Source organism: Carcharodon carcharias, chromosome 5 (genome assembly GCF_017639515.1).
Source record: "Carcharodon carcharias isolate sCarCar2 chromosome 5, sCarCar2.pri, whole genome shotgun sequence".
NCBI lineage: Eukaryota > Metazoa > Chordata > Chondrichthyes > Lamniformes > Lamnidae > Carcharodon > Carcharodon carcharias.
In genome coordinates, this window is record NC_054471.1 from 30,777,377 (window position 1) to 30,798,428 (window position 21,052).

The window sequence follows — 21,052 nt, forward strand, 5'->3', positions numbered from 1 at the left end:
TCTATCTCACTTAAGCCTGACATATTCTTGGACACTTCTTTCAAATCTCCCATCAATCTCTAAGATAAAAGCAAAATACTGCGGATGCTGGAAATGTGAAGCAAAAACAAAAAACGCTGGAGAAACTCAGCAGGTCTGACAGCATGTGTGAAGAGAAAGACAGAGTTAACGCTTCGAGTCCATATGACTCTTCTTCAGAGGCCCATTAAGCCTGTGCCAGCTCGCTCTGAAGGAATCCGGTCATTCCCATTCCCATGCTCTAACCCCACAGCCCTGAGAGTTTATTTCCCTCAAGTATCCATCCAATTTCCTTTTGAAATCATTCATTATCTGCACGTTTACCACCCTCGTGGACAGCGAGTCTGAAGAAGAGTCATGCGGACTCGAAACATTAACTCTGTCTGTCCCGCCACTGGTGCTGTCAGACCTGCTGAGTTTTCCCAGCATTTTTTTTTTGTTTTTGCTCCCCTCAATCTCTTTTGCTCCATCTTTTCCAACCTAATCAGTGAATGGGACCTGCTGAGTGTAAGAGCATGGGGAGCGGTGTTTTACATGATCTCAAATACATGGAGGGTAGAATGCAGAAGGCCAGCCAGGGGTGCGCTGGAATACTCTAATCCGGAGCAAACAAGGACAGGGCTTCAGCAACAGATGAGCTGAGGCCAGGCAAAGTCAGCTGATGCTACGGAGGTGGAAAAAAGTGGTCTTAGTGATGAAGTGGATACATAGTCAGGCTCTATTATCGGACTCAAATATGACACCAAGGTTACGATGCGTCTGGTTCAGCCTCAAACCTTTGCCACAGAGAGGATGGAGTCGGTAGCTAGGGAAAAGAGTTTGTAATGGGGACCGAAGACAATGGTTTCAGTCGTCCTGGTGATTAATTGGAGGGAGGTTCTGCTCATCCTGTACTGGATAGCAGATAAGCTGTCTGATAGTTTAGAAACAGTGGAAGAGTTGAGCAAGGTGGTGATGAGGTAGAGCTGTGTGTCGTCAGCGGACATGTCAAAGCTAACATTTTGTTTTTGGATGCTGTCAGCAAGGGCAGAATGTAGGTGAGAAATAGAGGGGGGAGCCAAGGATAGGTCCTTGGGGAGCACCAGAGGTAATGGTGGGGGAGCAGGAAGAGATGCTATTTAAGTGATACTCTGACTATGATTAGATGGATAAAATGGAACCAGGCAAGTGCAGTCCCACCCAACCAGATGATAGTGAAGGGGTGTTGGAGGAAAATTGTGTCGTCAACTGTATCCAAGGCTGCAGATAGGTCGAGCAGGATGAGGAGGGATAACTTATCTTTGTCACAGTCACAGAGGATATAATTTTGTACCATGACAGGAGCGAAAACTTGATTGGAGGGATTCAATCATTGAGTTCCAACAAAGATGGGCACGGATTTGGGGGGCATGAGGGCACTAAGGCTTCATCCTGTATATTTTTATAAACATACATAGATATCCTCATTGCTATTTCGTAAGTTTTAAAACTGAATAAGATCCTTAAAATGGCTGAACTTATTTCTATCCATGACCTCTGAATAAAACTCACACCTCCTTATCTCTGAGGGGCCACTAAAGACCACCTGTGCATCGCACAACCCAACTTCAAAGTGAGCTATACAAAGGCCATCTACATTTAATAACCCAGACTGACAGAAAGGCACTGATGGTCTGCTAAGTCAGAAGATCCCACAACATTTCTTTCAATTTGTAATGGCTGAGGCATTTAGTCATCTTCGAAACCCAGCCGTGTTCCAAACGATGAATACACATCATTTTTGGAGGACAGGTGGAGAGGTGAAGGCCATGTGGCATGGGCCTCTGGTTTGTTGAACAAGTTAATATTGCCTTGCTGAGTTGAACAGTTCAGTCTGCTCTTTATCATCTGACTAGCAATCTCACAGACAAGGAGCTCTGCGCAGGTGGAACACCTGGCCCCATCTACACTGCCTCTACTGAAAATTCTGTACCATCACCTACAAGACTGATTCATCTCTGCATGTTTACCTCATTTTGTGAAATCAGCACCACCAGAAAAGTGAATTACACAGCACTGGTTTTCAACCCACTGACCTCTGTGAAGGAACACCACATTGGACTATAGAACCCACACGAAACAATATTTATTTTCTCTGTGGTCTTTGTGCTGTAAATAATTCTTCTCCCTATCCTTCTTTTAATGTATGAGTGCAAGGGGGTGACGTTGCAAACCTCCTTCCTGCATTTGGAGTGTGTGCAAATAAACAAACCCTTTGAGTTCATCCTACCTCAAGTATGCTGCGGGATTATTAATAGAAAATTGGATCACATCAAAAGTGAGGGGTTGGGAAATACACCATCACTTATAAAGAGGGAAACAAATGAGAAACACCTTTTGGTTTATGGGCAGGTGGTGATAGGAGAATTTAGTGCCGCTTAAATTAATCCCCCGCCCATGTCCGTAACAGAGGCAACAACACATTCAAGATCTAAGTAAAGGAAATGCAGGTTGGAAATGAGATGGTCTATTGCAAGGTCAGTGGGGTCAACAGGTTTTTTTTTTGAGGGGCGATGATGGTAGATTTAAAGGAGGGAGCGACACTACCTTCGGTGAGAACCGTTAACAATATAAACTCATATGGGGACCAGAAAGAGAAGATGGGTGGCCAGCAGTGGCTAAACCATGCGCAACGTACAAGGAAAAACTGTTCCCAGTGCCTGGAGTGTCAATAACCATTAGGCACAGATTTAAGCTGATTGGCAAAAGAGCCCAAGGTGACAATGAGAAAAACCTTTTTTTAACCAACAACTGCTTGATGGAATAGTAGGAACAGATTCAATAGTTGTTTTCAAAAGGGAAAGGATAAATACTTGAAATAGAAAAAAATTCAGGAACATGGGGAAAGACTATGAGAGGGGGACTAACCGAATTGCCTTTCGAAAAGCTGGAGCAGACTGAGTGGGCTGAATGGCCTCCTTCTCTGCAGAATGATCCCAGCCACAAGGTTGAGTCTGTGCTGAGGTCACTAATTTCCGTGAGGACACCAGGGTTAAATGCTGAAATCAGCATTGTTAGTATCTGAAAGAATTCACATTCCTGACTGCTAGTTAGTGACTTCTGATATACATCTGCATGGATGTGCGTGGCCATCAGAGTCTGAAAAATCAAACTGGATTGCGATTATTCCTACTGGGGGAATAATAGATCAGAGAAAATTACAAACCAAGAGAGGCCATTTAGGATGAATACATGTTGGCTGCCAGCATCAATGGCTAAAGTCAGGGCATTTCCTCGATTCCTGTCTGTGATCACTCCCATGTATCCATCACTCTACATATAAACCATCTGAACCCCACGAAGGTAAAACAATGAGATTTCAGAGTGGGACTGGTTAATACAGCGAGAGTTCAGGATGGGTCCAGTTAAACCAGACAGAGTTCAGATCGAGACCAAATAAAACAGAGAGACTTCAGATCGGGACCGGTTAAAAGAGAGAGTTCAGATCAGGGCCAGTTAAAACAGAGAGTTCAGATCGGGACTGGTTAAAATAGAGAGAGTTCAGATCAGGACCAGTTAAAACAGCAAAGGTTCAGATCAGGACCGGTTAAAACAGAGAGTTCAGATCGGGACCGGTTAAAACAGAGAGAGTTCAGATCGGGTCTGGTTAAAACAGAGAGAGTTCAGATCGGGACCAGTTAAAACAGCGAAGGTTCAGATCAGGACCAGTTAAAACAGAGAGAGTTCAGATCGGGTCCGTTTAAAACAGAGAGAGTTCAGATCGGGACCAGTTAAAACAGCGAAGGTTCAGATCGGGTCCAGTTAAAACAGAGAGAGCTCAGATCGGATCTGGTTAAAACAGAGAGAGTTCAGATCAGGACTGGTTAAAACAGAGAGAGTTCAGATCGGGACCAGTTAAAACAGAGAGACCTCAGATCGGGACCGGTTAAAACAGCGAGAGTTCAGATCGGGACCGGTTAAAACAGAGAGAGTTCAGATCGGGACCAGTTAAAACAGAGAGACTTCAGATCGGGACCGGTTAAAACAGCGAGAGTTCAGACTGGGACCGGTTAAAACAGCGAGAGTTCAGATCGGGACCGGTTAAAACAGAGAGAGTTCAGATCGGGTCTGGTTAAAACAGCGAGAGTTCAGATCGGGACCAGTTAAAACAGCGAAGGTTCAGATCGGGACGGTTTAAAAGAGAGAGTTCAGATCAGGACCAAATAAAACAGCGAGAGTTCAGATCGGGTCCGGTTAAAACAGAGAGAGTTCAGATCAGGACCAAATAAAACTGAGAGAGTTCAGATCGGGACCAGTTAAAACAGCGAAGGTTCAGATTGGGACCAGTTAAAACAGAGAGTTCAGATCGGGACCAGTTAAAACAGCGAGAGTTCAGATCGGGACCAAATAAAACAGAGAGAGTTCAGATCAGGACCAGTTAAAACAGGGAGAGTTCAGATTGGGACCGTTGAAACCAGAGAGAGTTCAGAACAGGACCGGTTAAAACAGAGAGAGTTCAGATCGGGACCGGTTAAAACAGAGAGAGTTCAGATTGGGTCTGGTTAAAACAGAGAGAGTTCAGATCAGGCCCAAATAAAACAGAGAGAGTTCAGATCAAGACCAGTTAAAACAGCGAGAGTTCAGATCGGGACCAAATAAAACAGAGAGAGTTCAGATCGGGACCAGTTAAAACAGGGAGAGTTCAGATTGGGACCGTTTAAACCAGAGAGAGTTCAGAACAGGACCGGTTAAAACAGAGAGAGTTCAGATCGGGACCAAATAAAACAGGGAGACTTCAGATCGGGACCAGTTAAAACAGCGAGAGTTCAGATTGGGACCAAATAAAACAGAGAGAGTTCAGATTGGGACCAGTTAAAACAGAGAGAGTTCAGATCGGGTCCGGTTAAAACAGAAAGAGTGCAGATCGGGACCAGTTAAAACAGGGAGAGTTCAGATTGGGACTGTTTAAACCAGAGAGAATTCAGAACAGGACCGGTTAAAACTGCAAGAGTTCGGATCGGGACCGATTAAAACAGAGAGTTCAGATCAGGACCGGTTAAAACAGCAAGAGTTCAGATCGGGACCAGCTAAAACAGAGAGAGCTCAGATCGGGACCGGTTAAACCAGAGATAGTTCAGATTGGGACCAGTTAAAACAGAGAGAGTTCAGATCGGGACCAGTTAAAACAGAGAGAGTTTAGATCAGGACCGGTTAAAACAGAGAGAGTTCAGATCGGGACCGGTTAAAACTGTGAGAGTTCAAATCGGGACCGCTTAGAACAGAGAGAGTTCAGATCGGGACCAGTTGAAACAGTGAGAGTTCAGATTGGGACCGGTTAAAACAGCAAGGGCTCAGATCGACACCTGTTAAAGGTCTCAGCGTGACTTTGAACAGAGTGCTGAGAGTTGGGTGTGTGAGCGAGTTATGTGAAGAGGGGAAGGATGTGCTCCATTGCTTTTTCTAACTTTTTCACTTACTCTATTACAGGGGAAAAAGCTTGCTGCTTGGTGAGTATGTGTTAAGTGGTTAGTGTCTATTCTATTCCTAAGGCTTAAAATAGTACAGGAGATGGTGGTATGATTATTAAAATACATAGAAAGGGAAAATAAATTATTGAATTAAATAAGCAGTTAATTAAAACACATTAAGGATGGGAGGTTAGGCGATGTATCATGCCTGCAGCATGTGGGAGCTCCTGGATACCAGTGATATCCAGGACAAGCATACCTGCAGTAAGTGTTTGCGGCTCAAGACGCTTTGGCTCAGAGTCATTGAGCTGGAGGCCGAGCTGCAAGCACTGCAACACATCAGGGAGGGGGAAAGTTACCTGGACACTTTGAACTAGGAAGTGGTCACATACCTTAGAATAGAGGCTTCTGGTTGTGTTAGTGGTCAGGGCTGGGGGGGTGTGACTGCAAGTGAGGCAGGGAAGGGGACCCAATCGGCCTGAACCTCCCTCAGCTTGTTTGAATGAGACCGGGGGCTGCAGGATGAATGAGTTGACTGATCATGGTACCATACTAAAGGTAGCCATCCAAGTAGGGGGATAAAAAAGGAATGTAGTGCAGTAGGGGGACAGTATAGTCAGGGGAATTGACACTTTTTTTTATTCATTCACAGAATGTGGACTTCACTGGCTACACCAACATTTATTGCCCATCCCTAGTTCCCCTTGAGAAGGTGGTGGTGAGCTGCCTTCTCGACCTGCTACAGTCCATGTGGTGTAGGTACACCCATAGTGCTGTTAGAGAGGGAGTTGCAGGATTTTGATCCAGCAACTGTGAAGGAACAGCGATACATTTCCAAATCAGGATGGTGAGTGACTTGGAGGGGAGTTTCCAGGTGGTGGTGTTCCCATCTAACTGCTGTTCTTGTCCATCTAGATGGTAGCGGTGGTGGGTTTGGAAGGTGCTGCTGAAGGATCCTTAGTGTGTTTCTGCAGTGCATCTTGTAGATGGTACACACTACTGCCTCTGTGCGTTGGTGGTGGAGGGAGTAAATGTTTGTGGAAGTGGTGTCAACATGCGGGCTGCTTTGTCCTGGATGGTGTCTTCTTGAGTGTTGTTGGAGCTGTACTCATCCAGACAAGTGGGGAGTATTCCATCTCACTCCTGGCATGTATCTTGTAGATGGTGGACAGGCTTTGGGGAGTCAGGAGGTGAGTTACTCATTACATAATCCCTAGCCTCTGAACTGCTCTTGTAGCCACAGTATTTATATGACTTGTCCAATTCAGTTTCTAGTCAATGATAACCACCAGGGTGTTGCTAGTAGGGAATTCAGTGATGGTAATGCTATTGAATGTCAAGGGCAATGGTAAGAATCTCTCTTGCTGGAGATGGCTATTGCCTAGCACTTGCATAGTGTGAATATTGCTTGCCACTTGTCAGCCCAAGCCTGGATATTGTCCAGGTCTTGCTGCATTTGGACATGTACTGCTTCAGTATCTGAGGAGTCACGGATGGTGCTGAACATCGTACAATCATCAGCAAACATCCCTTCCTTTGACCTTATAATGGAAGGAGGGTCATTGATAAAGCAGCTGAAGATAGTTGGGCCAAGGTCTTACCCTGAGGAACTCCTGCAGTGTTATTCTGGCGCTGAGATAACTGACCTCCAACAGCCACAACCATCTTTCTTTGTGTTAGGTATGGCTCCAATCAGTGGGGAATTTCCCCCCATGATTCCCATTGACTCCAGTTTTGCTAGGGCTCCTTGATGCCACAATCTGTCAAATGAGGACTTGATGTCAAGGGCAGTCGCTCTCACCCCACCTTGGGAGTTCAGCTTTTTTGTGCATGTTTGAACCAAGGCTGTAATGAGGTCAGGAGCTGAGTGGCCCTGGTGGAACCCAAACTGAGCATCAGTGAACAGGTTATTGCTAAGCAAGTATTGCTTGATAGAACTATTGATGACCCCTTCCATTACTTTACTGATGATTGAGGGTAGACTGATGGGATGATAATTGGCTGGGTTTTCCACACTTTTCCACATAGTCAGGTAGATGTCAGTTTTGTAGCTGTACTGGAACAGCTTGCTAGGGACGTGGCAAATTCTGGAGCACAAGTCTTCAGTGCTATTGCTGGAATATTGTCAGGGCCCACAGCCTTTGCAGTATCCAGTGCCTTCAGCAGTTTCTTGATACGATGTGGAGTGGATTGAATTAGCTGAAGACTGGCATCTGTGATGCTCGGGGCCTCTGGAGGAGGCAGAGATGTATCATTCACTTAGCACTTCTGGCTGAAGATTGTAGCAAATGCTTCAGCCTTATATTTTGCATTGATGTGCTAGGCTCCCACATCATTGAGGATGGGGATATTTGTGGAACCTCCTCCCACAGTGAGTTGTTTAATTGTCCATCACCATTCACGAATGGATGTAGCAGGATTGCAGAGCTTAGATCTGTTGGTTGTGGGATTGCTTAGTTCTGTCTATCACTTGCTGCTTATGCTGTTTATCACGGATGTAGTCCTGTGTTATAGCTTCACCAGGGTGACACCTCATTTTTAGGTATGCCTGGTGCTGCTCCTGGCATGCCCTCCTGCACTCTTCATTGAACCAGAGTTGATCCTTGGCTTGGTGGTAATGGTGGAGTGGGGAATATGCCAGGCGATGAGATTACAGATTGTGTTCGAGTACAGTTCTGCTGCTGCTGATGGCCCACAATGCCTCATGGATGCCCAGTCTTAAGCTGCTAGATCTGTTCAAAATCTAACCCATTTAGCATGGTAGTAGTGCCACACAACACGATGGAGGGTATCCTCAATGTGAAGGCAGGACTCCGTCTCCACGACTGTGCGATGGTCACTCCTACCGATACTGCCATGGACAGATGCATCTGTGGCAGGCAGGTTGGCGAGGATGAGGTCAAGTATTTTTTTCCATCTTGTTGGTTCCCTCAACATCTGCCGCAGACCTAGTCCAGCAGCTATGTCATTTCGGGCTCGGCCAACTTGGTCAGTATTGGTGCTACCGAGCCACTCTTGGTGATGGACATTGAAGTCCCCCACCCAGAGTTCATTCTACGCCCTTCATGACTGGATGTGGCAGGACTGCAGAGCTTAGATCTGATCTGTTGGTTGTGAGATTGCTTAGCCCTGTCTATCACTTGCTGCTTATGCTGTTTGGCACGCAACTAGCCTGTGTTATAGCTTCACCAAGTTGGCACCTCAGTGCTTCAGAGACTCTCCATCATGTTGTGTGGCACTACCACTGTGCTAAAATGGGAAAGATTTTGAACAGAAAAAGCAATTCAAGGCTGGAAATCCATGAGGCGCTATGGACGTAGCAGCAGAACTATACTCGAACAGAGGCCTCATGGCCCAGCCTACAACCCTGGTTCAATGGAGGGTGCAGGAGGGTATGCGAGCAGCAGACCCAGGCATTCGTAAAAATGAGGTGTCAACTTGGTGAAGCTATAACACAGACTAGTTGCATGCCAAACAGCATAAGCAGCAAGTGATAGACAGGGCTAAGCAATCTCACAACGGATCAGATCTAAGCTCTGCAGTCCTGCCACATCCAGTCGTGAATGGTGGCAGACAACTAAACAGCTCACTGGAGGAGGAGGCTCCACAAATATCCTCATCCTCAATGAGGGAGGAGCCCAGCACATCAGTGGAAAAGGCCGAAGCATTTGCTACAATCTTCAGCCAGAAGTGCCAAGTGGGTGATCCATTTCTGCCTCCTCCAGAGGTCCCCAGCATCAAAGATGCCAGTCTTCAGCCAATTTGATTCACTCCACATGATATCAAGAAACGGCTGAAGGCATTGGATACTGCAAAGGCTATGGGCCCTGACAATATTCCGGCATTAGTACTCAAGACGTGTGCTCCAGAACTTACCGTGCGCCCTAGCCAAGCTGTTCCAGTATAGCTACAACACTGACATCTACCCAGCTATGTGGAAAATTGCCCGGGTATGTCCTGTACACAAAAAGCAGGACAAATCCAACCCAAGCAATTACCGCCCCATCAGTTTACTCTCGATCATCAGTAAAGTAATGGAAGAGATTATCAACTGTGCTATCAAGTGGCATTTGCTTAGCAATAACCTGCTCACTGATGCCAGTTTGGTTTTCGCTCAGCTCCTGACCTCATTACAGCCTTGGTTCAAACATGGACAAATGAGCTGAACTCCAGAAATAAGGTGAAAGCGACTGCCCTTGACATCAAGGCAGCATTTGACTGAGTGTGGCATCAAGGAACCCTAGCAAAATGGAGTCAATGGGAATCGGAGGAAAACTCTCCGCTGGTTGGAGTCATACCCAGCACAAAGCAAGGTGGTTGTGATTATTGGATGTCAGTCATCTCAGCTCCAGGACATCACTGCAGGGGTTCCTCAGGGTAGTCTCCTCGGCCCAACCATCTTCAGCTGCTTCATCAATGACCTTCCTTCCATCATAAGGTCAGAAGTGGGGATATTCGCTGATGATTGCTCAATGTTCAGCAGCATTCGCGAACCTTCAGATACTGATGCAGTCCATGTCCAAATGCAACAAGACCTGGACAATATCCAGGCTTGGGCTGACAAGTGGCAAGTAACATTCCCGCCACACGAGTGTCAGGCAATGACCATCTACAACGAGAGAGAATCCAACCATCGCCCCTTGGTGTTCAATGGCATTGCCATCACTGAATCCCCCACTATCAACATCCTGGAGGTTACCATTGACCAGAAACTGAACTGGGCTAGCCATTTAAATATTGTGGCTAAAAGAGCAGGTCAGAGGCTAGGAATCGTGTGATCAATAACTCACCTCCCGACTCCCCAAAGCCTGTCCACCATCTACAAGGCACAAGTCAGGAGTGTGATGGAATATTCCCCACTTGCCTGGATGAGTACAGCTCCAACAATACTGTTTTCTCTTGTGACCTGATATTTACCCCATTTATCAAATGCTTCTTCTTTCCGTCGGTTCCATCTTTCTTTCAACGCATATTTCAGCATTTTGTCACTGGCATCTGCACTCACCACGGTGAAGCCTTCTTCCACCAACATTATGGAATCCACTCTGTCGAGGAAAGCAGACAGTGCTATTAGAGCAGGGCTGGCCAGCTGCAACAAAAGAGCTTCGAACGGAACAACATCACCCCTGACAAGGACCGACACGGTATTTGCAGGGTGGCTGTGGATGAGAAAGGCCCTTTTGCACCCAAGCTCATTTATCCACACAGAAGAAGCCTGCAGTCACCTCATCACAGCAAATAGGAAGAATGTGCATTTATATAGCAGCATAAACAACCTCAGGATGCCCTGGAGTAGCTTACAAGCGTAGTCATGCGTTGTAACTTAGGGAAAGGTGGCATAAAGCAAGATTCTAAAATCAACAGTGAAATAATGATTACATTTCTCTTCATGAAATTAACTGGACATCATCAGCTAATTGCAATTTCGGGACTAGTAAATTGTATGTAAGAATGCAATGGCTTATATGAGGAGGTTAGATGTGAGGGCAGATAAGTGACAGGTGCATTACAATACAAAAATATATAAGAACATAAGAAATAGGAGCTGGAATAGGCCATTCGGCCCCTCAAGCCTGCCCTGCCATTCAATAAGATCATGGTTGATCTGCCCCAGGCCTCAACTCCTCTTTCGTGCCAGCTCCTCAAAGCCCTCAACTCCCCAATATTTCAAAAATCTATCTACCTCCTCTTTAAATACTTTCAGTGATCTAGCCTTCACAGCTCTCTGGGGTCGAGAATTCCAGACATTCACTACCCTCTGAAAGAAGAAATGCTTTTGCATCTCAGTTTTAAATGAATGTCCCCTTATTCTGTAACAACGTCCCCTAGTTCGAGATTCTCCCACTAGCGCATCTTCTCAACATCTACCCTGTTGAGCCCCCTCAGAATCTTGTACGTTTCAAGAAGATCCCTCAATCCCTCATTCTTCTAAACTCTAATGAATAAAGGCCTAACCTGTTTAGCCATTCTTGATAAGTCAGCCCCTTCATCCCAGGAATTAGCCTAGTGAACCTATTTTGAATTGCCTCCAATGCCACTATATCCTTTCTTAATTACGGGGATCTGCTCACAGTACTCCAGGTGCAGCCTCACCAACACCCTGTACAGTTGTAACAAGACTTCCCTATTTTGAAACTCCAACCCCTTAGCAATACAGGCCAAAATTCCATTTGCCTTCTTAATCACTTGCTGCACCTGCATACTAACTTTTTGTGTTTCATGCACAAGAACACCCAGGTCCCCAGTGCTGTACTTTTTTGGAGTCTCCATTTAAATAATAGTCTACCTTTTGGTTTTTCCTACCAAAGTGCATGACCTCACACTTTCCTATATTAAACTCGATCTGCCAAGTTTTTGCCCATTCACTCAACCAGCAGGATTTTCTGCACCTGCCCACCATATCCCTTTGCAGATTCCTTATGTCCTCATCACAACATGCCCTCTCATCTATTTTTGTATCATCAGCAAATTGGGGACATTACACTCTGCCCCCTTCTCCAAGTCATTAATATAGATAGTAAATAATTGAGGACTGATCCTTGTGGCACTCCACTAGTTACGTTTTTCCAACCTGAAAAAGACCTATTAATCCTGACTCTCTTGTCTTCTGTGTGTTAACTAATTTTCAATCCATCCTAATACATTACCCCCAATACCATGAGCTCCTATCTTGCGCAATAACCTTTTATGTGGCACCTTATCGAACGCCTTCTGGAAATCCAAATACACTGTATCTACCGGTTCCCCTTTATCAACTCAGCTTGTTATATCCTCAAAGAACTCTAGCAAATTTGTCAAACATGATTTCCCTTTCACAAAAACATGTTGACTCTGTTTGATTGGGTTAAGCTTTTCTAAATGTCCTGCTATTTCTTCCTTAACAATGGACTCTAGCATTTTCCCAACGATAGATGTTAGGCTGACTGACCTATAGTTTCCTGCTTTTCATCTCCCTCCCTTCTTGAACAGGGGCCTCAGATTAGCAGTTTTCCAATCCACTGGGGCCCTCCCAGAATCCAGTGAGTTCTGGAATATTTCGACTAATGCCTCCACTATCTCTGCAGCCACTTCCTTTAAAACCCTTGGAAGCAGGCCATCCGGTCCTGGTGACTTGTCTGCCTTTAGTCCCATTAGTTTGTCAAATACTTTGTCACTCATGGTAGAGACTGTTATAAGATCTTTCCTCCCATTAGCTCCTTGCTTATCTGATATCTTTGGAATGTTTATAGTGTCATCCAATGTGAAGACCGATGCAAAATATTGGTTTAAATTATGTGCCATTTCCCTGTTCCTTGTTCTCCAGTTGCATCCTCCACGGGTCCCATGCTCACTTTAGCTACTCTCTTTTTTATATACCTATAGCTCTTGCTGATTGTTTTTATATTTCTTACCAATTTACTTTCATAATCAATATTTTCCCTCTTTATTAGCTTTTTAGTCATCCGTTGCTGGTTCCTAAAAAATTCCCAATCTTCTGGCCTATCACTAGTTTTTGCCACTTTGTATGCCTTAGTTTTTGATTGGATATTCTCCTTGACCACCTTTGTTAACCATGAATGGTTCATCCTTCTCATTGAGTCCTTCTTTTTGACTGGGATAATTTTTTGCTGAGCGTAATGAAATTTCTGCTTATATGTCTGCCTCTGCTCATCCACTGACCTTCCCTTTAGTCTATTTTCCCACCCTGCTTTCGACAACTCTTTCTTCATACCTCTGTAATTGCCCTTATTTAATTTGAGGACACTGGTTTGAGACCCGAGTTGCTTGCCGTCAAACTGAATTGGAAATTCTACAATGTTGTGATGGCTACCCCCTACAGGATCCTTAACTACAAGATCTCTTATTAATCCTACCTCATTACACACATGACTAGATCTAAAATAGCCTGTTCCTGGGTAGGTTCTGCAACGTATTGCTCAAAGAAACAATCCCTGATGCATCTACAAATTCATCTTCCATGTTACCTCTGCCAATCTGATATGTCCATTTTATAGGCAGATTAAAATCACCCATGACAATTATAGTGCCCTTCTTATACTTTGTCCTACAGCGAGGCAACTCTTCAGGAGCCTATAGATGACTCCTACCCGTGACTTCTTTCCCTTGCTATTCCTTATTTCTGCCCAAACTGATTCCACATCACGATCTATGGCATTTATACCACTACTCATCACCGGACCTTCCTTTATTAACAAAACTACCCCACTCTCTATTCCTTTTTGCCTATTTTTCCAGAACATCAAATACCCTTGAATATTGAGTTCCCAGTCTTATTCACCCAGCAACCACATCTCTACAATAGCTATCAAGTCATATCCATTTATTTCTATTTGTGCCGTTAACTCATCTATCTTGTTACAAATGCGGTGTGCATTCAGATAAAGAGCCTTAAGCTCTGACTTGTTATCATTATTATCCTTTCTGGTTCTAATTTCTGCTGCACCCTTCTGTTTATATTTTCTGTCCCTTCCTGTCACACTTTGATTATTGGTCGTCTTTTCACTACCCAGGGCCTCTGCTCTCTCATTTCTTTTTGATTTTTTAATCTTCCCTTCAATTGAACCCTCGCCACCAACACCCCCCCCACCCCGCCCCACCCCACCGCCCCCAACCCCACTAATTAGTTTAAAATCCTATCTACAACCCTGGTTATACAATTCGCCAGGACACTGGTCCCAGCATGGTTCAAATGAAGCCCGTCCCAACGGAAGAGCTCTCTCCTTCCCAGCGGAACAGCTCTCTCCTTCCCCAGTACTGGTGCTAGTGCCCCATGAATCAGAACCCATTTTTCCCACACCAATCTTTCAGCCATGCATTTACCTCTCTAATCTTAATTACCCTACAACAATTTGCACATAGCTTAGATAGTAATCCGGAGATTATTACCTTTGTGGTTCTGCTTTTTAATTTAGCCCCGAGCCGCTCATAGTCCCTCAGCAGAACCTCCTTCCTAGTGCTACCTATGTCGTTGGTACCCACATGGACCACGACAACTGGATCCTTCCCCTCCCATTCCAAGGTCCTCTCCAGCCCAGTAGAGATGTCCTTAACCTTGGCAGGTAGGCAACACAGCCTTCGGGACTCTGTCCTTGCTGCAGAGATCAGTATCTATTCCTCTAACTATGCTATCCCCTATTACTACTTCATTTCTCTTTTCTCCCCCAACTTGAATAGCACTCTGTACCATGGTGCTGTGGTCAGTTCGCTCATCCTCCTTGCAGTCTGTGCCCTCGTCCACACTGGGAGCAAGAACCTCATACCTATTGGACAAGGGCAGCAGCTGAGGCTCCTCCAAAGCTAAAATCTGAATCCCCATACCTGCCTCACTCACAGTCACATCCTCCTGTTCCTAACCATGAAGCAAATTTGATGTAATTAAGCTAAGGGGTGTGACTGTCTCCTGAAACAGTGTCCAGGTAACTCTCCCCCTCCCTGATGTGTTGCAGTGTCTGCAGCCCGGACTCCAGCTCATCAACTCTGAGCCAAAGTACCTCGAGCAGCCAATGCTTGCTGCAGATGTGGTCACCATGGATCACACCGGCGTCCACCAGCTCCCACATATAACAGCTGCAACACATCGCCTGCCCAGCCATCTCTATTCTATTTACAAAGAACAAAGAGAACGAAGAAAAGTACAGCATAGGAACAGGCCACTCAGCCCTCCAAGCCTGAGCCGATCATATTGCCTGTCGAACTAAAACGTTTTGCACTGCCATGGTCTGTATCCCTCTATTCCCATCCTATTCATGTATTTGTCAAGCTGCCTCTTAAACATCAATATCGTACCTGCTTCCACCACCACCTCTGGCAGCGAATTCCAGACACTCACCACCCTCTGTGTACAAAACGTGCCCCACACATCTCCTCTAATTTTTTCTCCTCTCACCTTAAATCTATGTCCCCTAGTAATTGACTCTTCCACCGTGGGAAAAAGCTTCTGGCTATCTAATCTGTCCATGCCACTCATAATTTTGTAAACTTCTATCAGGTCGCCCCTCAATCTCCATCGCTCTAGTAAGAACAATCCAAGTTTCTCCAGCCTCTCCTCATAGCTAATAACCTCTAGACCAGGCAGCATCCTGGTAAACCTCCTCTGCACCCTCTCCAATGCCTCCCTATCCTTCTTCTAATGTGGCGACCAGAATTGCACGTAATATTCCAATTGTGGCAGAACGAATGTTCTATACAGCTGCAGCATGACTTCCCAGCTTTTATACTCAATACCCCTGCCAATGAAGGCAAGCATGCCATATGCCTTCCTGACTACCTTATCCACCTGCGTTGCCACTTTCAGTGACCTGTGGACCTGTACACCCAGATCCCTCTGCCCATTGATGGACTTAAGGGTTCTGCCATTTACGGTATAATTCCTGCCTGTATTAGACCTTACAAAATTCATTACCTCGCATTTGTCCGGATTAAACTCCATCTGCCATTTCTCCACCCAAATCTCCAACCGATCTATATCCCGTTGTATCCTTTGACAATCCTCTTCACTATCTGCAACTCCTCCAACCTTAGTGTCATCTGCAAACTTACTAATTAGCCCAGTTACATTTTCCTCCAAATCATTTATGTATACTACAAACAGCAAAGGTACCAGCACTGATCCCTGCGAAACTCCACTAGTCACAGCTCTCCATTCAGAAAAGCACCCTTCCACTGCTACCCTCTGTCTTCTATGACCAAGCCAATTCTGTATCCATCTTGCCAGCTCACCTCTGATCCCATGCGACTTTACCTTATGTACCAGTCTGCCATGAGGGACCTTGTCAAAGGCCTTACTGAAATCCATGTAGATAACATCCACTACCCTTCCATCGTTGATCATCTTTGTCACTTCCTCGAAAAACTCGATCAAGTTAGTGAGACACGACCTCCCCTTCACAAAACCATGTTGCCTCTCACTAATACGCCCATTTGCTTCCAAATGGTAGTAAATCCTGTCATGAAGAATCTTCTCCAATAATTTCCCTACAACTGATCTGCTACTCTTCTTAAACAGTGGAACAACATTGGCCATTCTCCAGTCCTCTGGGACCTCACCCGTAGCCAGTGAGGATACAAAGATTTCTGTCAAGGCCCCAGCAATCTCCTCCCTTGCCTCCCTCAGTACTCTGGGGTAGATCCCATCTGGCCCGGGGGACTTATCTGCCTTAATATTCTTCAAGACGCCTAACACCTCTTTTTTGATCTCAACATGATCCAGGCTATCTACACATTCTTCTCTAGACAAATCAACCATTAAGTCCTTCTCTTTGGTGAATACTGATGAGAAGTACTTAATTTATTAATTTGGATGTTAAATATTTTAAAAGTTTGCAGTACATTTAGTATGAAAACCCATTGAAAGCTCTCCACAAATGGTTCCATCTGCAACAGTTCCTCATAGCTGATCAATGTCCCTCGCACTCTTCCCCTACAGCTGATCAATGTCCCTCTCACTCTTCCCCTACAGCTGATGAAGGCTTCACACTCTCTGTTCACCTGGTTGCATCTCTGCATTAGTTGGGCAGCATTTGCTGATTGTATTAGCACACCTAGATTGCTTTTCAACCTCATTCTTAGCTCATTCAATGCCTTCACGGAATTTACATGTCATGATTGTTTTCTTGCAGCACTTTAAATCCTTGTCTGCATTACAGTTCATTGTCTATTGTTCAGGCCACTTGCAAATCTTGGCCAACTCATTTTGCAATTTCTGAGCTGCCTGCTCTAATGTCAGTACTAATTTCATATTATTTGCAAATTTGGCCACTTCGCATTGAGCATCCAGGTTACTGATGTAAATTAGAAACATGCTGAGTCCTGAGGTAGCCAACCCATTACCTAGTCGCCCACGCTGACATAACTCCTCCAATGAGTACACCTTGTTTTGTACCTTCAGTTTCTTATCCATACTCAGGGTTTAAAATCACTGAGCCATATCATCATAAAGCACAGGAAGCCACCTTTGTGCCTCCATTCGCTTTCTGAAAGAGCTATTTAATTAATCCCATTCCTCTATTCCTTCTCTAAGCCTTGTATGTTTTTTTCCCTTTTCAAGTACATATCCAATTTCCTTTTGAAAGTTACTGTGGAATCTGCTTCCACCACCCTTTCTGGCAGCACACTCCAGACAATATGGAGAGATGATGGTGGTGTCATAGTAATGTCACTAGACGAGTAATCTGGCAGAATAGGTTAATGCTCTGGGGGCAAGGGTTCAAATCCCAGCTGGTGAAATTTAAACTCAATGAATAAAGCTGGTCTCAATCACAACATATTGTTGTAAAGACCCATCTGGTTAGTAATTTGCTTTAGGGAACGAAATCCTTAACTGCTCTGGCCCACGTGACTCCAGACCCACAGCAGTCATGTGGTTCACTCTTAACTTCCCTCTAAAATGGCCTAGCATATGGTCCAAGGGCAATTAGGGATGGGTGACAAATGATGGCCTTGCCAGCAATAACCACATCCTAGAAAGGGGAAAAAAAAAAGTTGCTGCTGAAAAAATATTTCTTCTCATCTCGCCTCTTTTGACAAATAGCTTAAATCTGAGTCCACTGATTAATTTTCAAATCTTCCCTTAACTTTCTCTGTGGTCAGGAAGAAAGATTCGCAGCTTCTCTCAGGCATCTGGATTCTAGGTAACCTCCTCTGTAGTCTCTCCAGGATCTTGACAACCTTTCTAAAGTGTGAACAGCACACCAGCACAGGCCTCACTCCTGATTCCTAATGGATTAACTACAACTTGCTTAAGATAAAAGCAAAAGCAAAAGCAAAACTATAACTTACTTGCTTGGCTGTTGAAACTTATTGGTATTGAAGGGTTTTAAGGAGGGGCAAGAGGGATTGATCTTTTTAGAGGTTTCCTGGAGGCAGTGAATACAGGGAAATTCTTTTGGAGGAAGTTCCAATAAGTGGGGGTGGGTGGAGGGGAGGGGCCGGTAGGTGTGCTCCTTGAGAGATGGCCTGCCAATGGAGTGGAGTGAGAGAGAAAGTGCCACAGTGATCTGAGATCAAGCTGACGGGGTGGGAGAGGCAGCTAGAGAAGATCCCCTGGGTTAAGTTACAGTGAGACCTGTGGCGTGGAACATTAGCACCCTAAGACATGGACAGAACAGGAACCAGAAAATGTAGGAGGAGGAATCTTCTCTCCACTTGCATTTACCTGAAGCAAAACCTGTGAATAACTTCAAAAGGATGCTTGCCAAGTCAGCAGCAAAATTATACCAGTTTCAGTTATGTTGAAGTTGGTGATAAGTGATGGAATGCGATGCATCTAGTGCCGGCAATATATATATATTACTCCCAAGCACAGATATCCTGCTGTATCAAATTACTTTAGGGACATAAATAATAAGTTGTTTATCTCCCTGGCTGAAATCAATCTTGAATTCTGTTGCGTTTGGTGGGTGGGGAGGAATGGCAAGTATCTGTTTAATTTAAAGTACAAGATCATTAGCAAGGCTTTTCTGCACTTCCAGCAATTCTGCAGTCATGCAGTGTGACTCCACAGCACCAGGATCTAACTTCAGGCGAGGTGATTCCTGAATATCTGAAGAGCGGATGGAACAATCGATCGCGACACCTGGAAGTTCCGCTCCAAGTCACTCACCATCCTGACTTGGAAATATATCGCCGTTCCTTCACTGTCACTGGGTCAAAGTCCTGGAACTCCCTCCCTAACAGCACTGTGGGTGTATCTACACCACATGGACTGCAGCGGTTAAGAAAGCAGCTCACCACCACCTTCTCAAGGGCAATTAGGGATGTGCAATAAATGCTGGCCCAGCCATCCCGTGAATGAATGAAAAAAAACTTGCTGATCGTGCACATTTATAAAATCTTGTTTACCTGCATTCTTGTCCATTTATTCTCTAGGTGGTTGAGTTGCTGATAAGACTGACATCACTTGCCCATCCAGAGCACAACTGAGTGGCTGTCTAGGCTGCTTTAGAGAGCAGTTTTAAGTCAGCCCCGTTGCTGTGGGACTGGAGTCACATGTCGGCCAGACTGGGTAAGGACGGGACGAGTTTCAATTGGGATTTTATGACAATTCAACAGCTTTATGGTCACTTTTATTGATACCAGCATTTTGTTCAGTTTTTTCTTTAAACTGATTTCAAGTTCTCAAATTGCCTTTGCACGATTTGAACTCTCCAGAGCTCTCTCGTTCTCCAGATTCTCATTCTTGCTTTCAAATATCTCTCTGCCACACCCTTCCCTATCTCTGTGAGCTGCTCCAGCCCCACAACCCACTCAGATGCCTGCACTCTAATTCTGGCCTCAAGAATGTCTCTGTTTTTAATCACTCTTAATGTGGCTCAGTGTCATATTTTGATTAAATACCTCTGTGAAGCACCTTGGGATGATTCGTGACATCAAGTCATTGTTGTCATTAATCCAGGCCTCTAGGATATTAGTCACAGTAACATAACTTACATACAAACATATGTACGTACAAACATATGAATTAAGAGGAGTAGGCCACTCGAGCCCGCTCAGCCATTCAACAAGATCTGAATGCATCCTCAATCCCACCTTCCTGCCTACCCTGACAACCTTTCAGCCCCTTGGGCAGAATTTTGCACTCGTCAGGCAGGCTCGGCGAGGGCAAATGGGGGCGGTTGTGAATGCGACCACTGCCCGTAATCGGGGCCCGACCAGGATTTCACACCAGAGCGCCAATTAAGGTCGGGAAGGACCAAGCAGGGGGCCTGGGGCCTGTCAGCTGCCAGATCCAGTGGCCTGTTTAAAAATGGCCCCAGCAGCCCCAGAAAGGCTGCCCGGGAAGGTCATCTGTCTGCCTCTGCAAGGCTGGATTCGAGGACGTCAACAAATGCCAGGCGGGAGGGCAGGTTAGGTGGGCAGTCAGACCCCCGTTTTTCCGACGAGTGCCTCGCTGCCTTCTTGGAGGAGGTGGCTGCCAGATGGGGCGCCCTTGTCCCCAGAGATGGGAGGAGGAGGCCACCGCACCTCACAAAGAGGGGCCTGGGGTGAGGTGGCAGCCCGGGTAAGTGGCCATGAGGTGGTGTAGCGCACCTGTGTTCAGTGCCAGAAGCACATCAATGGCCTGCTGTGCTCAAGAAGGGTGAGTGCCACGTTGGCATGGGTCAGTGTGTTCAATCGTTTTGGGCTGGCTGGCCCCCTTGGAGCTCAGGAGTGTTAGAGTCTGAGTGCCGGGGCCCGCCAAGTGGGTGAGCCCTGGCTGCTTGGGCTGAGTGCCTTGTGGCTCGAGGGCCATGACTCGGATGTGCCCTGCCAGCAGTTCCTCAGCTAGGGTTGGCCAGGCTACAATGGCGCTGTAGGTAGAGAGTGGGCTAATCAATGCTCGTCTGTCCTTTCAGGAGAAGGCATCCCATAACAATATTGAGCGGTCGTGCACTGGTGGAGGACTCCCATACCTCCTCATCCTCTCCTGGTATGAGCAGGAGGCCTTGGAGCTCGAGAAGGATCATGCACCTCAGTCAAGCAGCTGGGTTAAGCTGGGTGGCAGGCAAAGGTAAGAGTGCAGTGCACTGAGGTAAGAATTTCAGCTTGTGCAACCATATTAGTGTAGTCTCTTCATTGATGTGAGCCTCGAACCTGGGGATCCCATTGATAATCGAAAGGCGATTGCACCA

The 21,052-nt window shown here is 45.6% G+C and overlaps 1 protein-coding gene across 1 annotated transcript in view; it reads right to left on the reverse strand.

Moving 5' to 3' along the window:
• Positions 1-21,052, reverse strand: part of gnmt (glycine N-methyltransferase) — a 79,051-nt gene that overhangs the window by 17,012 nt on the left and 40,987 nt on the right. The window contains exon 2 of the mRNA XM_041187262.1: positions 10,362-10,489. Within this exon, the coding sequence (XP_041043196.1) occupies positions 10,362-10,489 (128 nt within the window). The remainder of the gene's footprint in view (positions 1-10,361; positions 10,490-21,052) is intronic.